Source organism: Taudactylus pleione, unplaced genomic scaffold (genome assembly GCF_031769625.1).
Source record: "Taudactylus pleione unplaced genomic scaffold, aTauple2 ptg000244l, whole genome shotgun sequence".
Taxonomy (NCBI): Eukaryota; Metazoa; Chordata; class Amphibia; order Anura; family Myobatrachidae; genus Taudactylus; species Taudactylus pleione.
In genome coordinates, this window is record NW_028284646.1 from 8995608 (window position 1) to 9022534 (window position 26927).

General features: G+C 43.8%; 1 protein-coding gene across 1 annotated transcript in view; it reads right to left on the bottom strand.

Moving 5' to 3' along the window:
- DLGAP2 (DLG associated protein 2) overlaps positions 1-26927 on the bottom strand; it is a 415366-nt gene that overhangs the window by 20374 nt on the left and 368065 nt on the right. The window contains exons 7-8 of the mRNA XM_088479755.1: positions 26064-26143; positions 23117-23532 (exon numbers count right to left, since the gene is read on the bottom strand). Coding sequence (XP_088335881.1) covers positions 23117-23532; positions 26064-26143 — 496 coding nt within the window. The remainder of the gene's footprint in view (positions 1-23116; positions 23533-26063; positions 26144-26927) is intronic.

Consider the following 26927-nt stretch of genomic DNA (forward strand, 5'->3'; position numbering starts at 1 on the left):
GACACACAGAATATAGGCATGACACATTTTAAAGGAAAAAGTTGCATGAAAAGACGTTCGGTGCTACCAAGTCAAGCCATGGTCTGTTTAACACGCAAGGAGGCTAGATGTATGTATGTGGACACATCTGTAAGAACATTCCTGTAATATTCAGTGTAGAAAAATTATGCATAATCTTATAGTAAACTATATTGTGCTGCACAGGGAAAGATAATCCATTGTTAATTTGTACTATTAAGTAAAGAAAATGTATGTAATAACTAATTTTGTTCCAGTTGCTAACATTAATGTGGCACGGGTGTTCATATTCAATTTATTATCTCAGGGTTACTTTAACTTGTACATTATTTTTAAGTTATTTCAGTTTATTTAGTACAGTAAGCTTTTTGCTTGCATTAATTGATAGTGTAAGTGTACAGACGTACCCAGTTACATTGTGGCTGGTTGTGCCACAAACGTGTGCAGGCTTCGCGCCATGCAATTCCCGGCGATTGCATATGCCACAATATGCTATGGCATGCACTGTGATCGCACCATGCATTCCTATGGAGGCGCGTTCACACACGCAGTGCGCGTATCTGCTTGCGAACACACGTCTCGCACTATATGTGGCGCAATTCACCGAGCCATAAAACAACATAGCTGGGCATATCTGTATTAGTTTTTATGTTTTTTTCTGTGTGAGTTTTACATTGGGAATGTTTTATATTATTTTTTAATGAAATGGAACAAACAGTTTTGGGTTTCCAATGAGCATGCCCCCATCTTTTTATGTAATATGGTGCTGGAGATAGAGGGAGTGCAATTCCCTCCCCCACCTTTTTCATTCATTGTTTTTTTTACACTGAACCTACCGGTCATGCGGTGGGGAAGGTGCATTTGTTTTAGGGAGTCTTTTTTTATACCCCCTCACAATGGACGACAGGTTTAGTATATATGAAGAAGCTGAGTAGGATCGTCCACAGTTAAGGGGTTAAATAGAGCTGTGGGTAAATAGAATTATATAAGTATGTTGATGAGTGTACAATACTTCTCTATGCAGGGTATTAATCTGAGCATCTACCCTACCCTACCATTATTCCATGTATATAATACACAATTGTTCAGTACAATGTTTCATTATGTATCATTTCCAGTAAGTTAATTTTATATATTATAAACAACAGAACAGTATCACTGTTCTTATCTGTTGCTAAATGTAATTCATATTATGTGTTCTTATAGAAATCAGGTGCCTGCTGGGCCAGGGGGGCAATGTGCCAGTCATTACGATTTTAGTGCTTTGCACTTGCCTGGTGGCAGGGCGACAGGCAGGGGCGGATTGGCCCTTATCCTTTGTGGGAAAAATCCCAGTGGGCCGATTGGCTTGTGGAGCTGCTTCTCAATTGTGGCCCCGCCCCCTGCTCGCGTACCCTTGCCTTTTTTTTTTATTAGCATGACAGGGAGCCCGGCTGCCTGTTACTGTCAGATGCCCGCGGCAAGCCTGAGCCTCTATCGTGAGAAGAAGCTGTCCTATTAAACCCCACCCAGAACACCTGCTGCCGTGCTGTATCAGACTCAGCGGCCCCTGTGAAGAGAAGTGCTCTGGCGCGGGTCCACGGGTGGTGTGGGGTAAGTTACATGGGCCGGGGGCACCCAGGCAGTCAGCCCAATTGTCTCCTCTCCACTCTGTCCCCTCTCCAGGCTGTGAAGTGTGAAGTTAAAGTTTAACTTCACAGCATGGGGAGGGGGCAGAGTGAGGGGGCAGAGTGGAGAGGAGACAATCAGGCTGGCTGAAGTGCCTGGTAGACAGTCCAGGATTCAGGAATACCTTGGCTGGGGGTTTATTTAAAAATCATGAGATCCCCGGCTTACAGTGCAGTGAGGACAATGGGGCTGGGCTGGCTGCCTGGGAGACTTGGTCACTACCATGGGCACTGTGACCTGCAGCATGCAGGACTCACCATGTCAGGTGATATGACAAGTCGGGCTGATAGGGGATGGAGTCTGGAGAGATGGTACCTTTCATCTGTATCAGGGGGGGATGTCTGGGTTGGGGGCCTTTGGGGGGATTAATGATGATGTGAGAGGGGTGGCAGGGGGGAGTTATTCTATACTATGAAGAGATAATCTGTCTGTGGGGGAGTGCCAGAGGGAGTTAATTTCTGCTAAGGGTAGATGATAATCTGTCTGAGGGGGAGGACGCTATTCTGTGCCAGGCGAGATGATGATCTGTCTGAGGTGGAGGGGGTCTGCTGTACTAGGGGGAGATGATCTGTCTGTGGATCAGGGTCAATTTCTGCTAAGGGAAGATGATGATCTGTCTGAGGGGGAGGGGGGCTATTCTGTGCTAGGGGAGATGATGATCTATCTGAGGGGGAGGGGGTCTTCTGTACTAGGGGGAGATAATGATCTGTCTGGATCGGGGTCATTTTGTGCTAGGGAGAGATGAGGATCTCCCCCTAGCACTGTCTGTGGGGGAGGGGGGCTATTCTGTGTTAGGGCAGGAGGATGGTGCTAGGGAGACCCAGGGTGATGGCATTTGGGAGACACAGAAGCATGGTGCTGGAGAGAAGCAGGAGGTGGCACTGGAGAGACACATAGGGGGGATGGGCGGGAGACACACCAAGGCGATGCTGGAGACACACATAGAGGATAGTAGGACCGCTGGTGCTATTAGAAGAAAAGACTGGAGGACAGTAATCATCAGTAAGACAACAATTATAATGAAACCATATTACTTATACAAATGGTACCAAATGAGCAAATATATTTTTTTAATATAAAATTGTTTGATATGGGAAACTCACATTTTGCCCTGCCCCAAAACTTCTGTTGTATTATCTGGTTGAACCTATGTTGCATGATGATGACATTGGCTTTATTGCGACACAAACAGGCGGCTTCCAGACCATGTGATCTCCTGCATGAATAGTGAATACCAACTCAAGATGCTGCCTGTCCAGGGAGGATCAATTTATTCAGAGGTTCCCCATTGCAGAGAAATCATATAGGTAAGAAAATACTCATTCACATGCTTGATGTTCTTAGTCACTGGAGAGAGGGACTGTGGGCATGCCCATCAGCTCCTGGAGCAGTGGGCATACCCCCAGCATGACTTAAGTGGCTTGCCGGCATGGCATTTCACATTAGGCCACACCCCTTAACACAATGCTACACCCACTTTTTGGGGGCTTGCCTCCGATGCGCGCACATAGGGCCACTTTCACAGTTTTTTCCAGGGCCACTTTAGGTTCCCAATCCGCCCCTGGCAGCAGGCAGATAATACTCTCTGGCCTCCCTGAGTACTGCTTTTTCTAAACACAATCAGAGCAGATGAGCAGCATCTCCTTCCTGTCTCCCAACACCAGAGATGTTCATGTAGAATCCAGCCTGCTGTTATGCTGCTAGAATGCTGATTCATGAATGGATCTGACTAGCCGTTAATCACAGTGGTTCTCCACACACTGATTGGGGCAGAAGGTTGCAAGTAAATTATTGGGTCGCCCCATAGATTCTAGGTCTGATTTCTTAAGGGGGGGGGGTTCTTATCTGGGTATGACTTTCAGTGAGGAAGAGTGGTTTGAAGACTGCTAATCTAATATAGATTTGGGGTATGATTTTTTTAATTAACATTTTATAAGGAGAAAGACATAGAGCAAACAGAATTGGTGAACAACAATGAGTCATGAATACAAATCTAAACTAATAAATATAGCAATTAAATACAAAATATGTTCTTCTCAATTTTAACTGAAGTAGGGAAAAGGAGAGAAGGAGGAAACAGAAAACAGCAAGAATGATGGAAGTGGTATAGCCAAGCCTGTGGTATGATTTTAATGAGTGGAGGGCTGCAGATTTTGAGAATGATTTTTAATGAGATCTGGGATTTAATGTCAGTTCTTGGGTATGATATTTAATGATGGAGGTAGAACTGTGCTATGATTTTCAATGAAGGAGAAGAGACGCAGATCTGTTCTAATTTTTAGTGCGGCTTAAAGTTTCCTATAATTTTAATGAGAGAGGGTGGAGACCAATCTGCTGTATAATTTTAATGATGGAGAAAGGGAGGGCGTATTTGGGGTCTGATTTTAAACAGTGGGGTAAGTCCCCAGGGGCCAGAGGTGATAGGGTGGGTAGTGTATGTCACAAGGGGCAGAGGGGTAGGGCGGGTAGTGTATGCCTCGGGGGCAGAGGGGTAGGACGGGTGGTGTATGACCCAAGGAGGTGAGCGGCTTTTGTATTCCCAGTCGAGGGGGGAGTTAGGGCAAGTTAGCGTATGTCTTGTAAGGGAGGGTTATGGGGGCTAGCCTATTTCAGAATGGGAGTTACAGTGGGTTAGCCGATGTTGGGGGTTTTTTGCCTACACCTCTGAACCAGCGCACACCTATGATATGGGCGCGTAGGTGCCCCTTTTCTGGGCATGCAGACACTAGCATAGTACTCACTCTGCCTCAGTCCATCAGTCTGTACAATTTATAGCAACTTACTTCACAAATTTGAACTGAGTTTTGAGTCCAATACAGACCAATGCAGCTATGTCCTGTGTGTTCACGTACTGAAAGTAACAACCATTACGTTCTGCATGTATGATGTGATCTTGTGCTGTCTATAATCACATCTAATGATTTATTGCCCACCCAGCTTACAATTCTGTGCAAACACCAAACAAATAAGCAACAATAAAAAAATGACCATTAACAACTCTGTGTAAGTAAATCCATCAAAATTGTAATGTGAAAGAAAAATTAAGCAGATGCATGAAGCAGATTGATGAGACTATTCTCTGGGGTGTGTAATTATGTCTCTTAATAGCATCATGTACATTTTTGAACCACAGATGTGACAACTCTATGTCACGTGTTTATTGTACTGAAGCTGAGCAAGCTTGGTAACTCAGGCAGGCAGCTTCAGTGTGACTCCTAAAGAACAAATGGGTATGATTTCATCCCTATCCTCTTATGTTGCATTAACAATACAGACATGCTTTCAAAATCACAATGTTTTGGGCCAGACATAGACCATAAAATGTTGAATTTAATAGTAGAAAAATACATTGTCATGCATGTATTATCCTGTGCCATGTTTAGTGTCCATAGTCTATTTGATGATAATTGTGAAATTGGGAGGAATGTAATCTGCTTTGTTCGCACAACAGATGGGTATATTACCACAATACACCTGCCGAGGCAGACCATTCAAAAACCACCTGTCTCAGTGAGGGTTTTAGTGCCCTGCAATGACAGTTCAAATGCAAAAGTCTTCTTCAATGAGGATAAGTAGCGTGCGCATGCGAGAGCTGGTAGGCCGTGCATGCGCTCTAAGTTTCTGGAGTCTATTTATTCCTAAGCAGTGTTAGGAGACAGAGTGAAAAGTGATAAGGTGCCAGCCAATCAGCTCCCAACTGTCATTTTTCAAACACAGCCTGTGAGATGGCAGTTAGGAGCTGATTGGCTGGCACCTTATCACTTTTCACTCTGTCTCCTAACACTGCTTAGTAACTAGACCCCTCTGTGTTATTGGGCATGTCATGTGCATGCACAAGCTGATGAGGCTGCTCATGCACAGTAAACATTATATAGAATGTGATGGAAATCGTATGGTCTCCAGGTAAGCAAAATGCCATCTAGAGAACAACAGATGAGAGAAGCAGCTTTTCTTATCTTCATAAATTACAGACTGGCTAAGCCCCCATTGTGGCCTATGGGGGCGGCAGATAAATGCAAAGAAAAGACTGAGAAATTTGCGAGTTTTCTGCATTTTGTATGATAGCATATATGGAGAAACAAAATGATATACTTCCTCCAGCTAAATATCTGGGGGCAAACATTTTGTTCCTTTTATAAATAGACCCCTTAATCTGTATGAGGAGCATATTTCTGGAGATTGTTGATTCTTTACAAATCCATGCTATGGGTTCCTGAAGATTACATTGTTTTGTGAATGATAATGATCAATGACTAATTTGTCAGTATATTAAGAAATGTAATATATCTAGCAGTCTGACCAAATGGACAGAAACTCCAATGATCTCCAGTGTTGAACCTAGCTCTCCTGCATCCAGAGACTGCTGCATTCTGGCTGCTGGGCAGCTCCTTGGCTATGCTCTATGTCTAGGCTCACTCTTACTTGTTTCCTAACTTTTTACATGTTTTATGGCCATCCGCTGACTACCTATATAAGCCATATACTGTCACTGCTTTCCTTGCAAGATAATTATTCTCAGACCTGTGATCTAGTTCTGCTATTTGTTGCTGCCTTCTGCCATTCTCAACTCAACCACCCTGTATCCTTCTACAATTATGTATTAAACTGTGCACCAAACGGACTGCTTCTGGCCTTTCTTTATTCTAGCTAACATTTATTGTCCTGCTTTCCTTTCCAGCCACTGTACTCCACATCTGACTTCAGAACATTGGAGAATAGTTAATCAACTGTGTAAGTGAAATCAATGGTTTATTCAGTTGGACAGCTACAAGTTATTTAAATGTGTAGACATACATCTTGAAATATATATTAACAGTTTGTGTGGAAATTAACATTATTTTAGTTATATTTAAAAATAAGCAGATTTTGCCATTTATTATTATTATGACGTTATGTATATTGTACTGTATGTTACACCCTTTGGGCTCTATTTATTAACATTATGTTTACTAAAATAAAGTGAAAAGGGGTGTTTTCACACCCTTTTCACATTATTTTAGTTTCACCTGTAGTTATTATAGGGCAATTGGAGTAGAATTAGTAAAATTCTACTCCAACCCCTAGTATCACTTATTTTTAGTAAAGCAGATCGCATTTCCCATAATTGTAATGGGAAATGTGATCCGACCAGAGTTACTAAAAATAAATTGTAAAAAAATACAGGGGGAAGCCCTGTGATAATAACGCCACCTGGAGGTGGCGTTATCCAGGGTCTCCCCCGGTTACCGGGCTCCCACTCTGCTCTAACGGGGAGAGCAGAGGCGGGAGCCGGTACCAGTAATCAGCTATGTGGTCTAAACAGACCGCAAGCTGGATTGCTGTAAAAAAAAGAAAAAAAAATTGAAACTTTTTTTTTTACTTACCTGAATCCAGGGACCGGTGATTGGGCTTCCGGTGATGGCTCCTCTCCGGTCAGCTGGTCTGCCATAGTGCACTGCGGCCCGGTCATCAGGTGATCGGGTCCCAGTGCAGTATGGGAGATCACCTGATCGGGAAGCCCGAAGAAGATCACCAGAGGCCAGGAGGATGCCGGTAAGTGTAATGAAGGGGGCGGGGGGTCGCGGGGGTCCGCGATCGTGGGGGGCGGGGCTTAGCGTCGGTGGGGGGTAGCAGCGACGGTGGGTCGGCGCATGCGCGGGCTCTTAGTCGCGCTATTTTTTCCGAAAATACCGCGACTAGAGTGCGGATGGGATCCGCAGGGACAGAGCTTTATCACAAGCTCTGTCCCTGCAAGGGATTTATAGTAAATCCCTGTGATATTGCCTGAATTTGCAATGCGAATTCACTCGGTAATATCACACTACAATCCGCATTCAATATGCGGATTGTAGTAAATAGAACCCTTAGAATGTATATGTTCTAAGCCTTGGAGAAAGATAAAGTGGAAAGAGATAAAGTGCCAATCATTCAGCTCCAAACTGTCATTTTTCAAACACAGGGGGCTATTTACTAAGTAGTGTTAGGATACAGAGTGAAAAGTGATAAGAAAGTGATAAGGTGCCAGCCAATCAGCTCCCAACTGTCATTTTTCAAACACAGCCTGTGAGATGACAGTTGAGAGCTGTTTGGCTGGCACCTTATCACTTTCTTATCACTTTTCACTCTGTCTACTAACACTGCTTAGTAAATAGACTCCACAGTCTCTAACATGACAGTTAGGAGCTGATTGGTTGGTACTTTATGTTTATCTCCAAGGCTTAGTACATATCCCCCAGGTGTAATTAGCTTTAAGGGTAAAGTTCAATAAACTGCACAAATATTATAAGAGTTCTTAGTTTAGGTAAGAGAGAAAAAGAATGAAGGGAAGAACAGACCAACTTTAAGCTGGGTACACACTAGATGATATATTGGATGATTTGTAATTTTGGGGTGAATTGGAACGATAAATCGTCCACATCGTCCAGTGTGTACATACTATTGTGCACTCCTGTGTGTCGTTCATCACATCTTCAGATCTGCCTGCAGTGCAGGCGAATTATACCATGCTTCTGGATGTGGCGGGGGGAACGACATATTGGGCGGTCATACACCAGATTGTGCAGTGTGTACGGACCATCCGATATATAGTGACACCGCACCTGCCGAGTACTCACATCATCTAATGTGTACCCAGCAATAGACCTCACGATAAATCCCTTCTCCACTCCATGGGGTAAATTTACTAAGATGGGAGTTCTATTAAAAAGTGATGTTGCCCATAGCAACCAATCAGATTCCAGGTATTATCTTCTAGAAGGTGCTAGATAAATCAGAAGTAGAATCTGGTTGCTATGGGCAACATCACTTCTTAATAGTACTCCCATCTTAGTAAATTTACCCCCATATGTCTTGCTGTCAGCTGTTTCCAGATATGAAATTTGGAGAAATCTGCAAAAAGGGTTGTCCAGTCACTATGCTGAGGGTGTTAAATAATATACAGGGTTCCTACAGTCTGGTGCTAATGTGATTTATTGTCATGGGACTAACAGAAAAATGAAACTAATAAGGTGTATGTTAGACTAAGAAATATTGTGAAAATATTATATTTATTATGTAGCCAAATGCAAAGACAAGATTTTGTGCTTGAGACAAGTAGTCTCATTTACTAACGAGTTTTATCACCAAAATGAGTGATAAATTTCACTGTGTATAATAAATGATAATAGTGCTCCAGCCAATCAGCTCCTAACTGTCAACTGTTAGAAAAATGACCATTGGGAGCTGGTTGGCTGGAGCATCATTTATCATACACAGTGAAATTTATCATTCGTTTTGGTGATAAAACTCGTTAGTAAATGGGGGCCAAGATGTTGTATTAAACGTAATGCTGGATACTATGCATTCATATGTAAAGCTATTTGTCTTTATATGATCTGTTAGGTGAAGATTACTGTTATTAGCTATTGTATACATTGATGTACTTTTGCTCCATTTACATATTTTTCTCATGAGAGCTGCAAATAAGTAATATTTTTATTTTCAAAATAAAAAGTTGTAATAAATTTAGAGGATGTATATAGTGCCATTTTTACTCTTTGTCTGCCTGCACATTCGTACAATGGGTGACAATACTGCACATGGTTATGCAAAGCGTGTACACAATTCACTATACAAAAATAAAAATGTTTCCTTAGTGTTTCCAGTTTGTAAACAACCCTTAGAATCTAGTGATTTTGTAAAGCTCATCAGTAAAAATTGTCAGGTTAATGGAGTCTACTCACATCAGAGCCCAGTAATTCACAATGTTTGCGACATGCGAAGAAAAATCCAGCTGACTGGCGTCAAAATAAATAATTATGATCAGAACGATAACATTTATTATTATTATAGCAAAATGATTTATTTGATAAATAGATTAGCTGCATTTGTATGATACTTTTTAAAGAATACAATGAAAGACCCAGCAAACTAATAACATGTTAGCAGACACATTTGACAATGTACAAGAAGCCTATATGCCAATGTCAATTGTATCTAACCAAAGCCAAATGAGTTTATATGCGCTCAACAAACTAAATTACAGCTCTTAGGAATGTTATGGAACACAGGACATAATGTAGATTGTATGCCCTGCAGTTTTGTTCATTAACTTTGCAGGCTCTGGTGAAATAACAATTACATTGTTTTTTTTTTGTCTTGTGAAAATAGGTTTGATTAATGCCCTTGTTTCCATTAATGCCCCAAGCCTGTGAGTGTCTTGCTCATGGCTCCACTTTTGTAGACATAAATATGTGGCACCTACATGTTCATTCTCTGTAAGAACTAAAATACTTTTGCATTAATTACTGTACTGTGTACGACATGGCCTGGAGGCACAGGCTGATATAGCAACAGTTGGTGTAATGTACTGTGTATAGGGACACATGTTGATAAATACGTCTCTGCACAGGCTTGTAAAATGTATGAAGCTAAAGCAGGTATACCGTATAGACAGTTATAATGTATTATTGGTCAGAAGCTGGTATAATATGTTGGGGGGTGGACATGAGGCCAGAGATCAGGGTTATGTGAGAGAATGGAAGCACAGATGAAGCAATGTAGCAGGAGGGATGAGAAAAGCAGAAAGATGGTGCAGAATTCCCACCTCAGTGACAAAGGAGAGAAACAACTGTGTGTTTTGTGTGTGAGTTGTTTAAGCATCTGGTGTTTATGAGGTTTCATGCAAAGTAGAGGATGGTATGGTTGGTTCTATATCAGTGTCATTGGTACAGCTGGGCAGCTCTAATAACCTCCCACAATACCAGCAGGGATCTTTAACAGATGAAAGTAGGTGTGATTTTACAAAATCACATTCAGTGTTTTTTTGGGGTGAGATTAAAGCAGTAATATTTTTTTAAAGGCAAACTCAGGTTTATTGTGTAAATATCACCATTTTAAGTCCCGCAACAAAAATGTTCATAAGCTGGTAATTTTGTATAGTTATAACTAGGGGTGTGCACCGGCCACTTTTCGTGTTTTGTGTTTTGGTTTTGGATCTGGATCTTTCTTCGTGTTTTGGATCTGGATTGGTTTTGCCAAAACCACCCTTCCGTGTTTTGGGTTCTGGGTTTTGTGTTTTGGATCTGTATTTTTTTTTAAAAAAGCATAAAAACAGCTAAAATCACAGAATTTGTGGGTTTTTCTGCTCCTATGCTATTATTAACCTCAATAACCTTAATTTCCACTCATTTCCAGTCTATTCTGAACACCTCACACCTCACAATAGTGTTTTTATATCCAAAAGGTTGCACCGAGGTAGCTGGATGACTATGCTAAGAGATACGAGTGGGCGGCACAAACACGTGGTCCATCTAGGAGTGGCACTGCAGTGGCAGACAGGATGGCAGTTTGAAAAACTAGGCCCCAAACTATACATAATGCAAAGAAAAAAAAGAGGTGCAAGATGGAATTGTCCTTGGGCCCTCCCACCCACCCTTATGTTGAATAAACAGGACATGCACACTTTAACAAACCAAACATTTCAGCGCCAGGGTCTGCCACACGACTGTGGCTGAAATGATTGGTTCGTTTGGGCCCCCACAAAACAAGCTGGCAATTAATCTGTCCCTGCACAAACTGGCTCTACGGAGGCAAGATGTCGTCCTCATCCACCGATTCCTCACCCTCTTCAGTGTTGTGTACATCCTCATCCTCACAGAGTATTAATTCATCCCCGCTGGGATCCACAACCACAGGTCCCTCTGTACGTTCTGGAGGCTGGTCTCCCTGGAAGAGTTGATAATTCATTTTATGAACATCATCTTCTCCACATTTTGTGGAAGCAACCTCCTACGCCTTTCGCTGACAAGGTTCCCGGCTGCACTAAACACTCTTTCGGAGTACACACTGGAGGGGGGGCAACTCAGGTAAAATAGAGCCAGTTTGTACAGGGACCTTCAAATTGCTTCTTTTTCCTGCCAGTACAGGTACGGACTGTCTGACATGCCTACTTGGATGCTGTCACCGATGTAATCCTTTAACAGACAGACGCACGCTTGTCGCTGCTGCTTTGAGGATGCAAGTGCGGCTACAGCCCACACAATTCACAAAGACAGAAAAAAAAAGAAGAATATTTTTATTGTTTGTGGAGCGCACTTTGTGGGTTACACCACCCTTTAACAGACAGACGCACGCTTGTCGCTGCTGCTTTGAGGATGCAAGTGCGGCTACAGCCCACACAATTCACAAAGACACAAAAAAGAAGAAGAATATATTTATTGTTTGTGTAGCACACTTTGAGGGTGTCACCACCCTTTAACAGACAGACGCACGCTTGTCGCTGCTGCTTTGAGGATGCAAGTGCGGCTACAGCCCACACAATTCACAAAGACAGAAAAAAAAAGAAGAATATTTTTATTGTTTGTGTAGCACACTTTGAGGGTGTCACCACCCTTTAACAGACAGACGCACGCTTGTCGCTGCTGCTTTGAGGATACAAGTGTGGCTACATCGCACACAAGTCACAAACACATTAAAAAAATAGTTTTTTATTTTTTGGAGCACTTTGAGAGTTACACCACCCTTTAACAGACAGACGCACGCTTGTCGCTGCTGCTTTGAGGATGCAAGTGTGGCTACATCGCACACAAGTCACAAACACATTAAAAAAATAGTTTTTTATTTTTTGGAGCACTTTGAGAGTTACACCACCCTTTAACAGACAGACGCACGCTTGTCGCTGCTGCTTTGAGGATGCAAGTGCGGCTACAGCCCACACAATTCACAAAGACAGAAAAAATAAGAACAATATTTTTATTGTTTGTGTAGCACACTTTGAGGGTGTCACCACCCTTTAACAGACAGACGCACGCTTGTCGCTGCTGCTTTAAGGATGCAGGTGCAGCTACAGCCCACACATTTCACAAAGACAGAAAAAAAAAGAACAATATTTTTATTGTTTGTGTAGCACACTTTGAGGGTGTCACCACCCTTTAACCGACAGACGCACGCTTGTCGCTGCTGCTTTAAGGATTCAGGTGCGGCTACAGCCCACACATTTCACAAAGACAGAAAAAAAAAGAACAATATTTTTATTGTTTGTGTAGCACACTTTGGGGGTGTCACCACCCTTTAACAGACAGACGCACGCTTGTCGCTGCTGCTTTGAGTATCATATGCAGTGACAGTAGACTTGTCAGAAATTGTTGGCACGTCCTTCAGTCCGGACCAGATGTCCAAACCAGCCCTTGACTTATGACACAGGCGCACGCTTGGCGCTGCTACTATGTTGATGCACGTGCGGCTACATCGCACACAAGTCACAAACACATTTAAAAAATAGTTTTTTATTTTTTGGAGCACTTTGAGAGTTACACCACCCTTTAACAGACAGACGCACGCTTGTCGCTGCTGCTTTGAGGATGCAAGTGCGGCTACAGCCCACACAATTCACAAAGACAGAAAAAAAAAGAACAATATTTTTATTGTTTGTGTAGCACACTTTGAGGGTCTCACCACCCTTTAACAGACAGACGCACGCTTGTCGCTGCTGCTTTGAGGATGCAAGTGCGGCTACAGCCCACACAATTCACAAAGACACAAAAAAGAAGAATATTTTTATTGTTTGTGGAGCGCACTTTGAGGGTTACACCATCCTTTAACAGACAGACGCACGCTTGTCGCTGCTGCTTTGAGGATGCAGGTGGAATCTAGATGGGATTTGGAACCGGGGACACACTACCTCCATCAATTGTCTAAATCCCACTGCACTAATGGCGGATACCGGACGCACGTCTAACACCAACATAGCAGTCAAGGCCTCAGTTATACATTTTGCTTCAGGATGACTGCTGTCGTACTTCATCCTCATCGCTAGGGACTGTTGGAGGGTCAATTGTTTAGTAAAAGTAGTGATGTTCCTACTTCCTCTCTGGGATGATGAACAACTCCCAGCAGCAGCAACAGCACTAGGAGGAAGTGGTTCTTGATCTTTCCCTATTTTATTTTTATCGGAGAAAGTTTGGTCCTCCATTTATGTTATATTGATATATACGTGCGGCTAAAGCGCACACAAACACAGAAAATATTTTTTTATTTTTGCTGGAGAGTAGTGCACTTTGTGGGTTACACCACCCTTTAAGAAATGAGCCAGCCGGCTCTTTACTTATGGGACACAGGCGCACGCTTGGCGCTGCTCTTTTGTTGATGCACGTGCAGCCACAGTGCACACAAGTCACAAATACAGAAAATATAATTTTTTTTGGTTTGGACTGGAGTGTACTTTGGGGGTTACAGCATCCTTTAACGGTCAAGCCAGCCGGCCCTTTACTTATGACACAGGCGCACGCTTGGCACTACTTTGTTGATGCACGTGCGGCTACTGCGCACACAATTCACAAACACAGAAAATAATTTTTTTTTTGGTTTGGACTGGAGTGTACTTTGGGGGTTACAGCACCCTTTAACGGTCAAGCCAGCCGGCCCTTTACTTATGACACAGGCGCACGCTTGGCACTACTTTGTTGATGCACGTGCGGCTACTGCGCACACAATTCACAAACACAGAAAATAATTTTTTTTTTGGTTTGGACTGGAGTGTACTTTGGGGGTTACAGCACCCTTTAACGGTCAAGCCAGCCGGCCCTTTACTTATGACACAGGCGCACGCTTGGCACTACTTTGTTGATGCACGTGCGGCTACTGCGCACACAATTCACAAACACAGAAAATAATTTTTTTTTTGGTTTGGACTGGAGTGTACTTTCGGGGGTTACAGCACCCTTAACGGTCAAGCCAGCCGGCCCTTTACTTATGACACAGGCGCACGCTTGGCACTACTTTGTTGATGCACGCGCGGCTACTGCGCACACAATTCACAAACACAGAAAATAATTTTTTTTTTGGTTTGGACTGGAGTGTACTTTCGGGGGTTACAGCACCCTTAACGGTCAAGCCAGCCGGCCCTTTACTTATGACACAGGCGCACGCTTGGCACTACTTTGTTGATGCACGTGCGGCTACTGCGCACACAATTCACAAACACAGAAAATTATTTTTTTTTTGGTTTGGACTGGAGTGTACTTTCGGGGGTTACAGCACCCTTAACGGTCAAGCCAGCCGGCCCTTTACTTATGACACAGGCGCACGCTTGGCACTACTTTGTTGATGCACGTGCGGCTACTGTGCACACAATTCACAAACACAGAAAATTATTTTTTTTTTGGTTTGGACTGGAGTGTACTTTCGGGGGTTACAGCACCCTTAACGGTCAAGCCAGCCGGCCCTTTACTTATGACACAGGCGCACGCTTGGCACTACTTTGTTGATGCACGTGCGGCTACTGCGCACACAATTCACAAACACAGAAAATAATTTTTTTTTTGGTTTGGACTGGAGTGTACTTTCGGGGGTTACAGCACCCTTAACGGTCAAGCCAGCCGGCCCTTTACTTATGACACAGGCGCACGCTTGGCACTACTTTGTTGATGCACGTGCGGCTACTGCGCACACAATTCACAAACACAGAAAATAATTTTTTTTTTGGTTTGGACTGGAGTGTACTTTCGGGGGTTACAGCACCCTTTAACGGTCAAGCCAGCCGGCCCTTTACTTATGACACAGGCGCACGCTTGGCACTACTTTGTTGATGCACGTGCGGCTACTGCGCACACAATTCACAAACACAGAAAATAATTTTTTTTGTGGTTTGGACTGGAGTGTACTTTGGGGGTTACAGCACCCTTTAACGGTCAAGCCAGCCGGCCCTTTACTTATGACACAGGCGCACGCTTGGCACTACTTTGTTGATGCACGTGCGGCTACTGCGCACACAATTCACAAACACAGAAAATAATTTTTTTTTTGGTTTGGACTGGAGTGTACTTTCGGGGGTTACAGCACCCTTAACGGTCAAGCCAGCCGGCCCTTTACTTATGACACAGGCGCACGCTTGGCACTACTTTGTTGATGCACGTGCGGCTACTGCGCACACAATTCACAAACACAGAAAATATATTATTTTTTTAGCACTTGGGGGGAGCACCCCTGATGGACAGAGCACCCCCTGGACAACACTACAGCACCCCTTTAGGACTGGGACACTGCACAGGACTTTGGAGTGGACACAGCCCCTATGGAGAACTGACTGCACAACACAGTCCAGCCAGCCCCTATGGACTTTGAAGTAGTGGACACAGCCCCTATTAACAACAGCAGCACAGCACAACACAGCCAGCCCCTATGGACTTTGAAGTAGTGGACAACAGCAGCACTACACTACACTACACTACACAGCCCTAACTCCCACCCTCCCTCTTCACTGTCCACAGCCGAGTGAGAAAATGGCGCCGACGCGGGTACCTTATATAGGATCCAAAACCCGCGAGACTCGGAAGGCGGGATGATGACGCTTTGCCTCGATTTCAGATCCGAGTCAGGCGGGAAAAGTCGAGCCTGACTCGGATCGGACTCGGATCGGGAGGGCTCGGGGGGGTTCGGATTTCAGAAATCCGAACCCGCTCACCCCTAGTTATAACTTTTATGAGTCACATTGTGGACTAACAGCTTCATACTGTATTAACATGATATAATCCAATGGGAAATCATAAAAAAAAAATAAAAAATGGAACAGATGCACCTGAAGTGAAATGAAGTAAATAGCCAGGAGGCCAATCAGGAGCACTCTCTTATCTCTTTTGTGTTATAAAAATACATTGGTAAATGTAAAGTGATTTTAATAAATTATTTCCTATTTTGGAAAAAATTAAAGTATATTACATATTATAATTCTAAAATAATCTATCCAGAAATCTATCTAAAGGTTTGACATACATCTAGAGGTAAAATAGCAAAGTGACAATTTCCTATGTGGGATTAAGGGGTTGATTCATTATGTTAATTATTGGGGTCCATACGGACTCAGATAATTAACATTCTAACTCGTGGCGAGCACCGGAGCAATTCATCATTGCTCCAGCGGAGATACAGCTGATCCAAAAATCGGCTATCTCCCTGAATGTTGTCACTGCTCCTTTCGGAGCAGTGAAATTTAGCACTGCCAAGCCCTGGCATCTGGCGGAAAGAGCCAGACAGGGGCGGAGGAATCAGAGAGGTTCCCTCTTCGCAACCCAGGACTCCTTCCCGCTTCCTATAAGGAAGGAGCAAGTGTGCGGGAGCCAATGCCATCTGAAGATGGCGAATGCTCCTGCAGTCAAGCTCTGAAAATATTGTATTTTCGGAGCGTGATGAAGTTAGGTCCCCATACTAGTGTGTGGAGACAACGGACCACATAGGGAGAGAAAGGTAAGCAGGAGATATCTGTGATATCTCCTACGTTACCTTTATTTTGAATGGCCCCAAAACTTAATTTCTCCAAAAGTAGGTGAAAATGTTAATTTTCACCTGCTGTTGTAGAAATTAAGTGATAATGAATAGACCCGTAAGTATTTTGGAATTGTTTATCATAATACCATCATATACGTACTCATCTCAATTTTTCTTATAATATAACCCCCTAGATTAATCACCTGCTTTCAATAATATAAATTGATATACAAAGCGCTCCTCTGGGTGCTGTCATTTCATATACACATGGTGCCATCTCATCCCAATCATGGTTCATATAGATTAGTCTATAAAGCTTAAGTGCTCCCACCTTTCGAGTAGAAATGTATACATATGACAAAGCCATACACATAGACAGAGCTGTAATTAGGGGTGTGTAAGCGGTGCTGCTGCACAGGCACCCTGCAACCTGGAGTGCTGCCCGGAGGCGTAATAGCCTGCTAGAGATTCAGAGCCGGCCCTAGCCAATTCGGTGCCCTAGGCAAAATTTTGGCTGATGTCTCCACTTTGTCAGCCTCATTCTCCCCCCAGCCCCAGGGTGTGTCAGCATCATTCTCCCCTCCAGCATGTTTCCCAGCCCCAGTGTGTTAGCCTCTTTCCCCCCACCCCCAGCGTGTCTGCCTCTTTCCCACCATCCCCAGCGTGTCAGCCACTTTCTCCCCCCAAGCCCCAGAGTGTGTCTCAGCCTTGCCTTCCCCCTCCAGCCCCAGTGTGTCTCAGCCTTCCCCCCCCAGCCCCAGTGCATGTCTCAGCCTTCCCCCTCCAGCCCCAGTGTGTCTCAGCCTTTGACACCCAGCCCCAGTGCGTGTCTAAGCCTCCCCCCCTAGCCCCAGGGCATGTCTCAGCCTTGCCTTCCCCCTCCAGCCCCAGTGTGTCTCAGCCTTCTCCCCCCAGGACCAGTGCATGTCTCTCAGCCTTCCCCCCCAGGCCCAGAGCGTGTCTCAGCCTTGCCTTCCCCCTCCAGCCCCAGTGTGTCTCAGCCTTCTCCCCCCAGCCCCAGTGTGTCTCAGCCTCCCCCCCCCAGCCCCAGTGCGTGTCTCAGACCTCCCCTCCCCAGCCCCAGTGCATGTTTCAGCCTTACCCCCCAGCCCCAGTGCATGTCTCCCCGCCCTAGAGCCGCCACTTACCTTGGCTGCTTCTCCTCCACAGCTCCTCTCGATCCTCTCCTTCCAGCAGCCCGGCCCCTTGTTATGACATGGCTACATCAGCAGAATCGCTCCAGTTCCTGCAACTCTCAGGTTTTTACATAAGGGCCCAAGCGGTAAATGTATTCTAGCGGCACCCATCGTGCCGCTATAACTCTTCCTGCTTCACCTCTCTACCGAAGCAAAGCAAGAAGCTGTACCGATGAGATGTATGAACATCTCATCTACCGTAGTGGGGGAGTGAAAACTCCCTCCTCCGGCGATCCCTGCCTGAGTACACAGGACATCAGCCTAGTGCTGATGCTCTGTGTCTCCCTTTCAGGCTGGCTCCACTGGGCATGCGCGAGATCTCACACGCATCGTGAGATCCAGCGTGCAGCCCCCGGAACCGGTAGTTTCACTACCACTTAGTCCCCATATCGCCAGATCATATAACTCCCCCAAGTCTCCAGGACAGGATTGGAGAAAATCAGACTCCAGGCTGAATAGCAAATACATGATGCAGGGAGGAGCACTTGTAAACGTTCTGGAGAAAAGATCCAGCTTAAATGCTTATTTACATTTTACATCTATAAAGTACATTTTCACGAGGGGGAGTTGATTAATACACTCAGGGCCTGATTCAGCAAGGATCACAGTTGCTAATATGCAAGCAATCGGCTGATTGTTGCGTTCTGCGCATACATCGCATTGCATGTGCATGAACCGGCCACTGGAATCAAGACTGTGATCGCAGTGACTACGCAGACCCATCGCAGAGTGTTTGACAGGAAGTGCCGATTGTGGGAGGTGACTTGGGGAGGTTGGCGAAATGCAGGCGTGCCAGTGCGTTTCAACGCCATTGCAGGGGCGTGCATAAATTAGTCACTACTATACAGGCCTCATAGCATACGATAAAGTTAGCAATTCCTGAGTAAGGTCAGAGCTTGTGCAAGTGTGCGTGAGGCTGCGATGCTACTCGATTGTACCGATGGTTTTGCAGTCTTGCTGAACAGCGTCCTTAAGTTGAGCTGCGGCGGCATAGTGATCGCAATGAATTAGTATACTATCGCAGTTGAACTGTGTGCATAATCGCTATTGCATTCGCAGTTGCGATACGTAATGAATCAGGCCCTCAGCTGTTAGGTCCATACACATCGGTTTTGTGTTTTCTTCAAAAATCACTTAAGTATTTTTGGGTGTTTCAATCTCCATAGGACTACACTATAATATAATATAATAACTCTTTTCTTGTTTTATACGACAACACAGGTCATTCAAAATACAAAGCATTTGGAAAATAAGGATTCAAGAATATACAGAAAACTGACATTGCATACAGTATGTGTGTATACAGATTTGTGATTATGTATGCATGATTCCTACTCAATAGGTGGGAGCGCCTATTTGTCATTCACTTTGCTTATATGAGTCAGTTGTTTTTTTATAATTCCTCTGGAAACTAAGAAGTTGAGCCTTACCCTAAATTAGTACTTGATGGTGACTAGTGAACCCATGTTTGGTTCCACCCCACTGAAGCCCCTGCTCTTCTGTGAATACTCAAAAGAATAGGATGGGGGTCTGCCAGGATGGTTCGGCATTACTGGGACCCTTCTCCTCTGAGCCCTGTACTTTCTGCTGTGAGGAAAATGGGGAATTGCAGCAGATAACTCTGATATATGCTGCAAGCCCCATAGATACATATAGGGGATACTTAACAGGGCTTTAATGTGCCCTGTAGCAGCCCTGCCCCCTGTGCCACGATGTCCCACATAGGGGGTAAGGCCAGCCAGCATCCAGAAGTGCGTCAGTGCATAGAAGCATCTAGAAGACACTCCATGCAGATGTATACACAGCAGGGTGCAGGTCTGTAGTGTCCAAAGGACGCCACTGTCGGCACTGCCGCAGCGTTACTGATTGCAGGGTGCTGTTTCAGTCACCATGTTAGCCAGAAGCAAGGGCCATAGCGCAGCAATGGCACCACCCATAGAGCCCTGCGCTCTATATGACAGCACTGGTCGCACACCGCTAGTTACAACCCTGCTTGTATGCTTTATCCCTTCCTCAAGAGCAGATAAATAACAAGTGCAGGGCACTCCTAGGTGTTCTGCAATGGCTACTCCTAGGCCTTGGGAACAACAAGGCAATTGGTGGTCCTTCAAAAAAATCCAAATATTGTAGATCATGTGATACTTTTCAAAAGTGAAATTTTTTTAATCATTCAATTATTTTTTAAATAAGAATGGGGCATCTAATTCCTCTGCACAACTGTGAACCGGTAATGTCTGCTCATATACACCCAAAACAGCTCTGACCTGTTGAAGAATAGACTCCACAAGATCTCTGAAGGTGTCCTGTGGTATATGGATTGATATCTGGGAAATTTGGAGGCCAAGTCAACACCTTGAACAGAGAGTAGGAGCTCAGGTGTGTGGTGTAGTGTAACAATGGGATTTCACTATGCAGAGGAAATTCTTGAAAAGGCAAAGTGAATATTTTTACTACTCTTCCTTGCTAGGCAAAAAGATGCATACCAACATCCACACAGCAAGGCACTTGCATTTTTTTCACCTGCTTTGAACTGACGAAAATCAGATCTCATTCTCTAAATTTGATTTGCATTTTGCTCCTTCCAGAAGCATGAAGTACATTTCAACAAAACATTTTTCCCTGTTTAAGAAAAAAATGTTCAAAACACAAAAGTCCCATGTAATAATAATGTTGCGATGGTTCCTTATGGTCGTGATTAATTAAGCCATTAAGTGAACAGTAATTATAGGAAAAACTGAAAGGTAAATTTAATGAAAGAGTGGCAAGAGTTTGGATGTAATATTTATATTTTTGCACAGAGCACCTCCAGATTTTGTCCTCCTTCCTTCAAAACTATACGTACATCTAACTTATGGGAGAAGACTGGCATTATAAGTGTTCTGGATAGGCCATATAGGATTCTCAGGCAATATCAAAGGTGCTTTATGGTGAATGCTCTTTATGCATGAAGACTTTAATACTCAAGAAGTGGGTAACATTGGCCTAAAGATATTTATAGTTATATGTGCTAATAGATAAAAAAAAATATATATACATTTTTCTTGGTATAACAGCTTCAGACATAAGAGTTTTAGACCCAGAACATGCCACATCCGTGGGAGAGTTACAGTGCATCCGGAAAGTATTCACAGCGCGTCACTTTTTCCACATTTTGTTATGTTACAGCCTTATTCCAAAATGGAATAAATTAATTTTTCTCCTCAAAATTCTACACACAATACCCCATAATGACAACGTGTAAAATGTTTTTTTGAGATTTTTGCAAATTTAATAAAAAAAACAAACCTAAGAAATCACATGTACATAAGTATTCACAGCCTTTGCTCAATACTTTGTTGATGCACTTTTGGCAGCAATTACAGCCTCAAGTCTTTTTTAATATGATGCCACAAGCTTGGCACACCTATCTTTGGGCAGTTTCGCCCATTCCTCTTTGCAGCACCTCTCAAGCTCCATCAGGTTGGATGGGAAGCGTCGATGCACAGCCATTTTCAGATCTCTGCAGAAATGTTCAATTGAATTCAAGTCTGGGCTCTGGCTGGGCCACTCAAGGACATTCACAGAGTTGTCCTGAAGCGACTCCTTTGATATCTTGGCTGTGTGTTTAGGGTCATTGTCCTGCTGAAAGATTAACCATCGCCCCAGTCTGAGGTCAAGAGCGCTCTGGAGCAGGTTTTCATGCAGGACGTCTCTGTACATTGCAGCATTAACCTTTCCCTCTATCCTGACTAGTCTCCTAGATCCTGCCACTGAAACACATCCCCACAGCATGATGCTGCCACCACCATGCTTCACTGTAGGGATGGTATTGGCCTGGTGATGAGCGGTGCCTGGTTTCCTCCAAACAGAATGTCTGGCATTCACGCCAAAGAGTTCAATCTTTGTCTCTCCTAGTCTGAGAGTCCTTCAGGTGCATTTTGACAAACTCCAGGTGGGCTGCCATGTGCTTTTTACTAAGGAGTGGCTTCCGTCTGGCCACTCTACCATACAGGCCTGATTGGTGGATTGCTGCAGGGATGGTTGTCCTTCTGAAAGGTTCTCGTCTCTCCACAGAGGAATGCTGTAGATCTGACAAAGTGACCATCGGGTTCTTGGTTACCTCCCTGACTAGGGCCCTTCTCCCCCAATCGCTCAGTTTAGACAGACAGCCAACTCTAGGAAGAGTCTTGGTAGTTCCGAACTTCTTCCATTTACGGATGATGGAGGCCACTGTGCTCATTGGGACCTTCAAAGCAGCAGATATTTTTCTGTACCCTTCCCCAGATTTGTGCCTCGAGAAAATCCTGTCTCGGAGGTCTACAGACAATTCCTTTGACTTCATGTTTGGTTTGTGCTCTGACATGCACTGTCAAGTGTGGGACCTTATATAGACAGGTGTATGCCTTTCAAAATCATGTCCAATCAACTGAATTTACCACAGATGGACTCCAATTAAGTTGTAGGAACATCTCAAGGATGATCAGTGGAAACAGGATGCACCTGAGCTAAATTTTGAGCATCATGGCAAAGGCCATGAATATATATGTACATGTGATTTCTTAGTGGTTTTTTTTATTAAATTTGCAAAAATCGCAAAAAAAACTTGTTACACATTGCCATTATGGGGTATTGTGTGTAGATTTTGAAATAAGGCTGTAACATAACAAAATGTGGAAAAAGTGATGCGCTGTGAATACTTTCCGGATGCACTGTACATTCACTAAATAACACAATGGTCAATATAGGCCCATCATTATTATTTTCAGGACAAGATATACAAGACCTTTATTCCAGTACAGTTTAAAACACTATGGTTTCCATAGCGGCACTTTTCATGCCAAGCCTCTATCCAGCTACAATGACTATCTAAAGTAACACCTACCCAACAAGACGCGTGCCATCATAAACAGCTCACAGCCTAGTGGTGCACTACTTACAAGTTTGCTAAATCAATTTATCCTCCTTACCATGATGAAAATGTTTCATTTGTATTACACACAAATTATATATATATATATACATGGTAGGTTTCTTACTTTCTTCAGAAAGGTCGTTCTCCTCTGCTTCCCTCTCCATGTCTTTGCACCATTCTTCCATTCTTTTTGTTTCTGCATGAAGCAATTTCATAAACCATGTGCCATCTTGCCGACTGGGTGATATTCTGCCTGAGTCCACTGCTTCATGAGCAGGCTCTAGCCATGGGTCTGGAGGTGGGAGATTTGATGTGTCCACTGGTGTCCTATAATCTTCTCTGTAACTAAACAAACCCTGAGTCCTTACTGTTCTTACTGCACCATACTGAGTTGGAGTACTAGGTTCAGAATGTCTTTGAAATGAAGATCCAAACTGTAGACCCTTATCTTCCATTGTGATGTGACCTGGGAATCCTTCTAGTTCAAGATCAGCTTGCACAGCTGCTGTGACACTGTTTGACCGCTTGAATCGTCCTTGGCTAAACACATGTAAACAGAAAGAGGTCAGTACAATTCTAATCATTTGTGCCCAGAAAATAGCTAATATTTCTAAAATGCAAGTCTTCCTTATACAAGGAAGACTCTTGCAAATATCCCAATTATATATATAAAGGTTATAGTAACAGAACAATATTTTACTATGTTTGGCATGTTAGCTGAGGGCAAAATATTTGCTCAAGCCTGGTTCACTTCAAATGGCTTTGCTGCTTTCTTACTAATTATCAGGGCGGGCTCCAGGGGTAGCCACGCCCTGTGCAGGATGGTTAATAGTCACCCTGCAGTCGCGAGTGGCTTCGAAAATGGGGGCGTGACCTAATTATCATAGGTTACGCCCCCTAAACCACATTAATTGTGGGCATGCCCGTATGACACGCCTGTCGTGCAATGTCAGGCTGGGGACGAGCCCAGCACTCCGTCACTAGCTGGGCTTTCCCCAGCTCTCTCCCTCCATGCCGGGGTCCGGCTCTGCTGCACAGCTGCGGTGGTGGGGGTGCCCAACCTCCCGACCACATGCAGGACACTTCAGCCCACGGGTGGAACAGCGAGACAGTGCCCGAAAAGTGGGACCGTCCCGTTGAAATCGGGATGTTGGGAGGGGGGCGACCTCTATGGGGTGGTGCCCCTGTTCACCACATTGGTCGAACATGCCTCGAGCCAGCCCTGCCAATTATAACAGGCAACATGCTGCAATATCAACTAATAAGCCCAATATTGCATCATGTGTGATCTGTAAAAAGCAACAAAGCTTTTTATAAACTACATCATAATTAATCAGATTAATATTGGACAGGTTGGTTAATGTGGTCAGAAAATGGCTGCACACATAGGGCCTGATTCAGAGATGTACACAATGCCGATATTTAAGCAGTCCAGCGAATATCAGTAAACTGCGCACACGTCTAAGTTGCACTGTTCATGCATCAAGGTACATTACCGTAATGGCTCGCAGTGACTATTTACACGCAGTGTGATTGACAGTCAGGGAGCATTTGCGCAAAATAACGGGAAGTGGTGGCAAAGATTGCAGGCGTATCACAACCGTTTTAGGGGCATCCCGACTGTTTTCGGAGCATATCATAGCCTGCATGTGCGATCCCGTATGCAGTAAAAGTGGGCCCGGTTCCAGTGGCCATTCTGAATAGCTGTAGGGTTACTCAAAACTGCAATAATAGAATGATGTGTGACCGATGCTGCGTCTTTGTATGCAGATGCTTGGGTCAGGTAGGGGTCTCAATACAAACCTCAGCATCTGCATATTTTCGCACAGCAGCTGTGTACAGAATCGCAGCTGTGATCGCATTAGCATACATCTCTGAATCCATCCCTTAGGCCGATGATCATCTTATTTACAGGTGGTGGAAGCTGCAAATTATCCAGCTGCTCATCGCTAGTACCGACTGGTCAGATCTTATCCAATTTGGTGACCATTATGTGTGGAAAAATTCAGCTAGGTACTAAGGCCCCGATTCAGACTTATGCAAATCCTGCGATCGCACAGCAAGGCATTAGCACGTCCACTATGCGGTGTGTATTTAGACGCCCACCAGCCTGTCTTAAGACTACCACTTTCCCTTAGTGATTCACGTCATCTCCAGAAAGTGTATGCAACAATCGGTAACATCGAGTACCATCGGAACCGTACACAGCACTTGTGGCAGATCATACCCTACTGCAAGCACTGCGAGTGCTTCAGTGTATAATTCTGCCATGTGACGTTTACTAGGACGCTGTGTCTTAATTATGCACGTCTCTGAAATGGTGTTAAGACGCTCAGATACGCCTGCGCTCCCACCACCACTCCCACGTTTCCATCGACCAACCCCTGTCACCACCCACAAATGCCTCGTCCTGTCAGTCAAGCTAGCGAGGCGATTGCAGGGACTGGTTCGCGCACTCGCACTGCGATGCATACGCAACTGCGAACGCAATAGTGATTACGCACACAGTTAAACTGCGATTGTATGCTAATCCATTGCTATCGCAATGCCCTCGCAGCATAACATAAGGATGCCCACTGTACTTGCCACACATCCGTAATGTTTAGCAAGACTGTGAAATCATCGGTACAATCGACTACCGTCGCAGCCTCACGCACACTCGCACAAGCACTGACCTTACTCAGAAATTGCTAACAACCATGCACGCTATCAGGCTTCAGACTGCGTAGGCTATCGCAGTGGCTAATTTATGCGCGCCTGCGTTCGCCCGACCATCCCCCCGTTACCACACACAAACGGCACTTCCTGCTAATCACTCTGTGATGGGTCTGCGTAGTCATTGCGATCGGCCGATTGCATGCCTAATCGCAGTTGCGTACGGTAGTGAATCAGGCTCATGGTCAGAAAATAGTTACATTTTAACTTTAGGTGACCAAACCCATTAAATGATATTTTTCTAGCTAAAGTAACTAGAATACTATGATTAGATTAATTGCGATTATGACAATAAACCCCACCTAAACTATTGGCAACTGTGATATAAATATACGATATGCCTAATATAATATTACCGTTTTTCATCTTCCACCTGCACCCCCACAGAATGATATTCTCTTCCTTTGCTTTCTGTATCCGAGTCAGCTGCTTCCACCTAATTGAGCAAAGAAATTGAAAGTTTACTTCTGAAAGTTCATTATTTAAATTCCCATATATGAAGAACACTATACTGAATACTCTCTATTTTAAAAATCATGTATTCTGAGTTTAGATAAGTAAAATAAAACAAGAACACTTAAGAAATATAAACATACAGGGAAGTAAGGTTATGGCGGAACTACCAATGATATGGCAATATTTTATCGTTATAACTTATAATGAACATTTATGGGAAAGTAAAATAAGAGTAAACCCAAAAAGTTGAGAGAATACATTTCACCAGTTGACTAAACGGACAGAAGAGCATGAAAACATTTCTTACCAATTCTATAGGAAACAATGAATATTGTTTGTGTGAATGAAAGATATTACCAGCTACTGCTGTACTGATAGGGGGATTTCTCACGGATATTATTATAGTTCAGCACACAAAATGGCTGTTTAATCGGTATGGAGATAACAGTTGCTTTTTTGATTATATATGAACACATCTATATATAAACACATGAGATCAATAACACATTATATAATATTTCAAGTGCTCCATTTCCGTTGTATTTACTTGTACACTCTTCTTTACAACAATGAGATTTTACCATTTCTGGTTGGCCACAGTTAATATCATGACATTTATGATAAAATGACAACTAAATGCAAGGCCACATCCTAGCAAAGACATGAGATGTAAATCTAAAACAACACAGGAAACACTGCTTCATATTTTGTTTCATTTTATTACATACCAGTATTTCTGAAGGAATATGTATGTCATTTTCAGG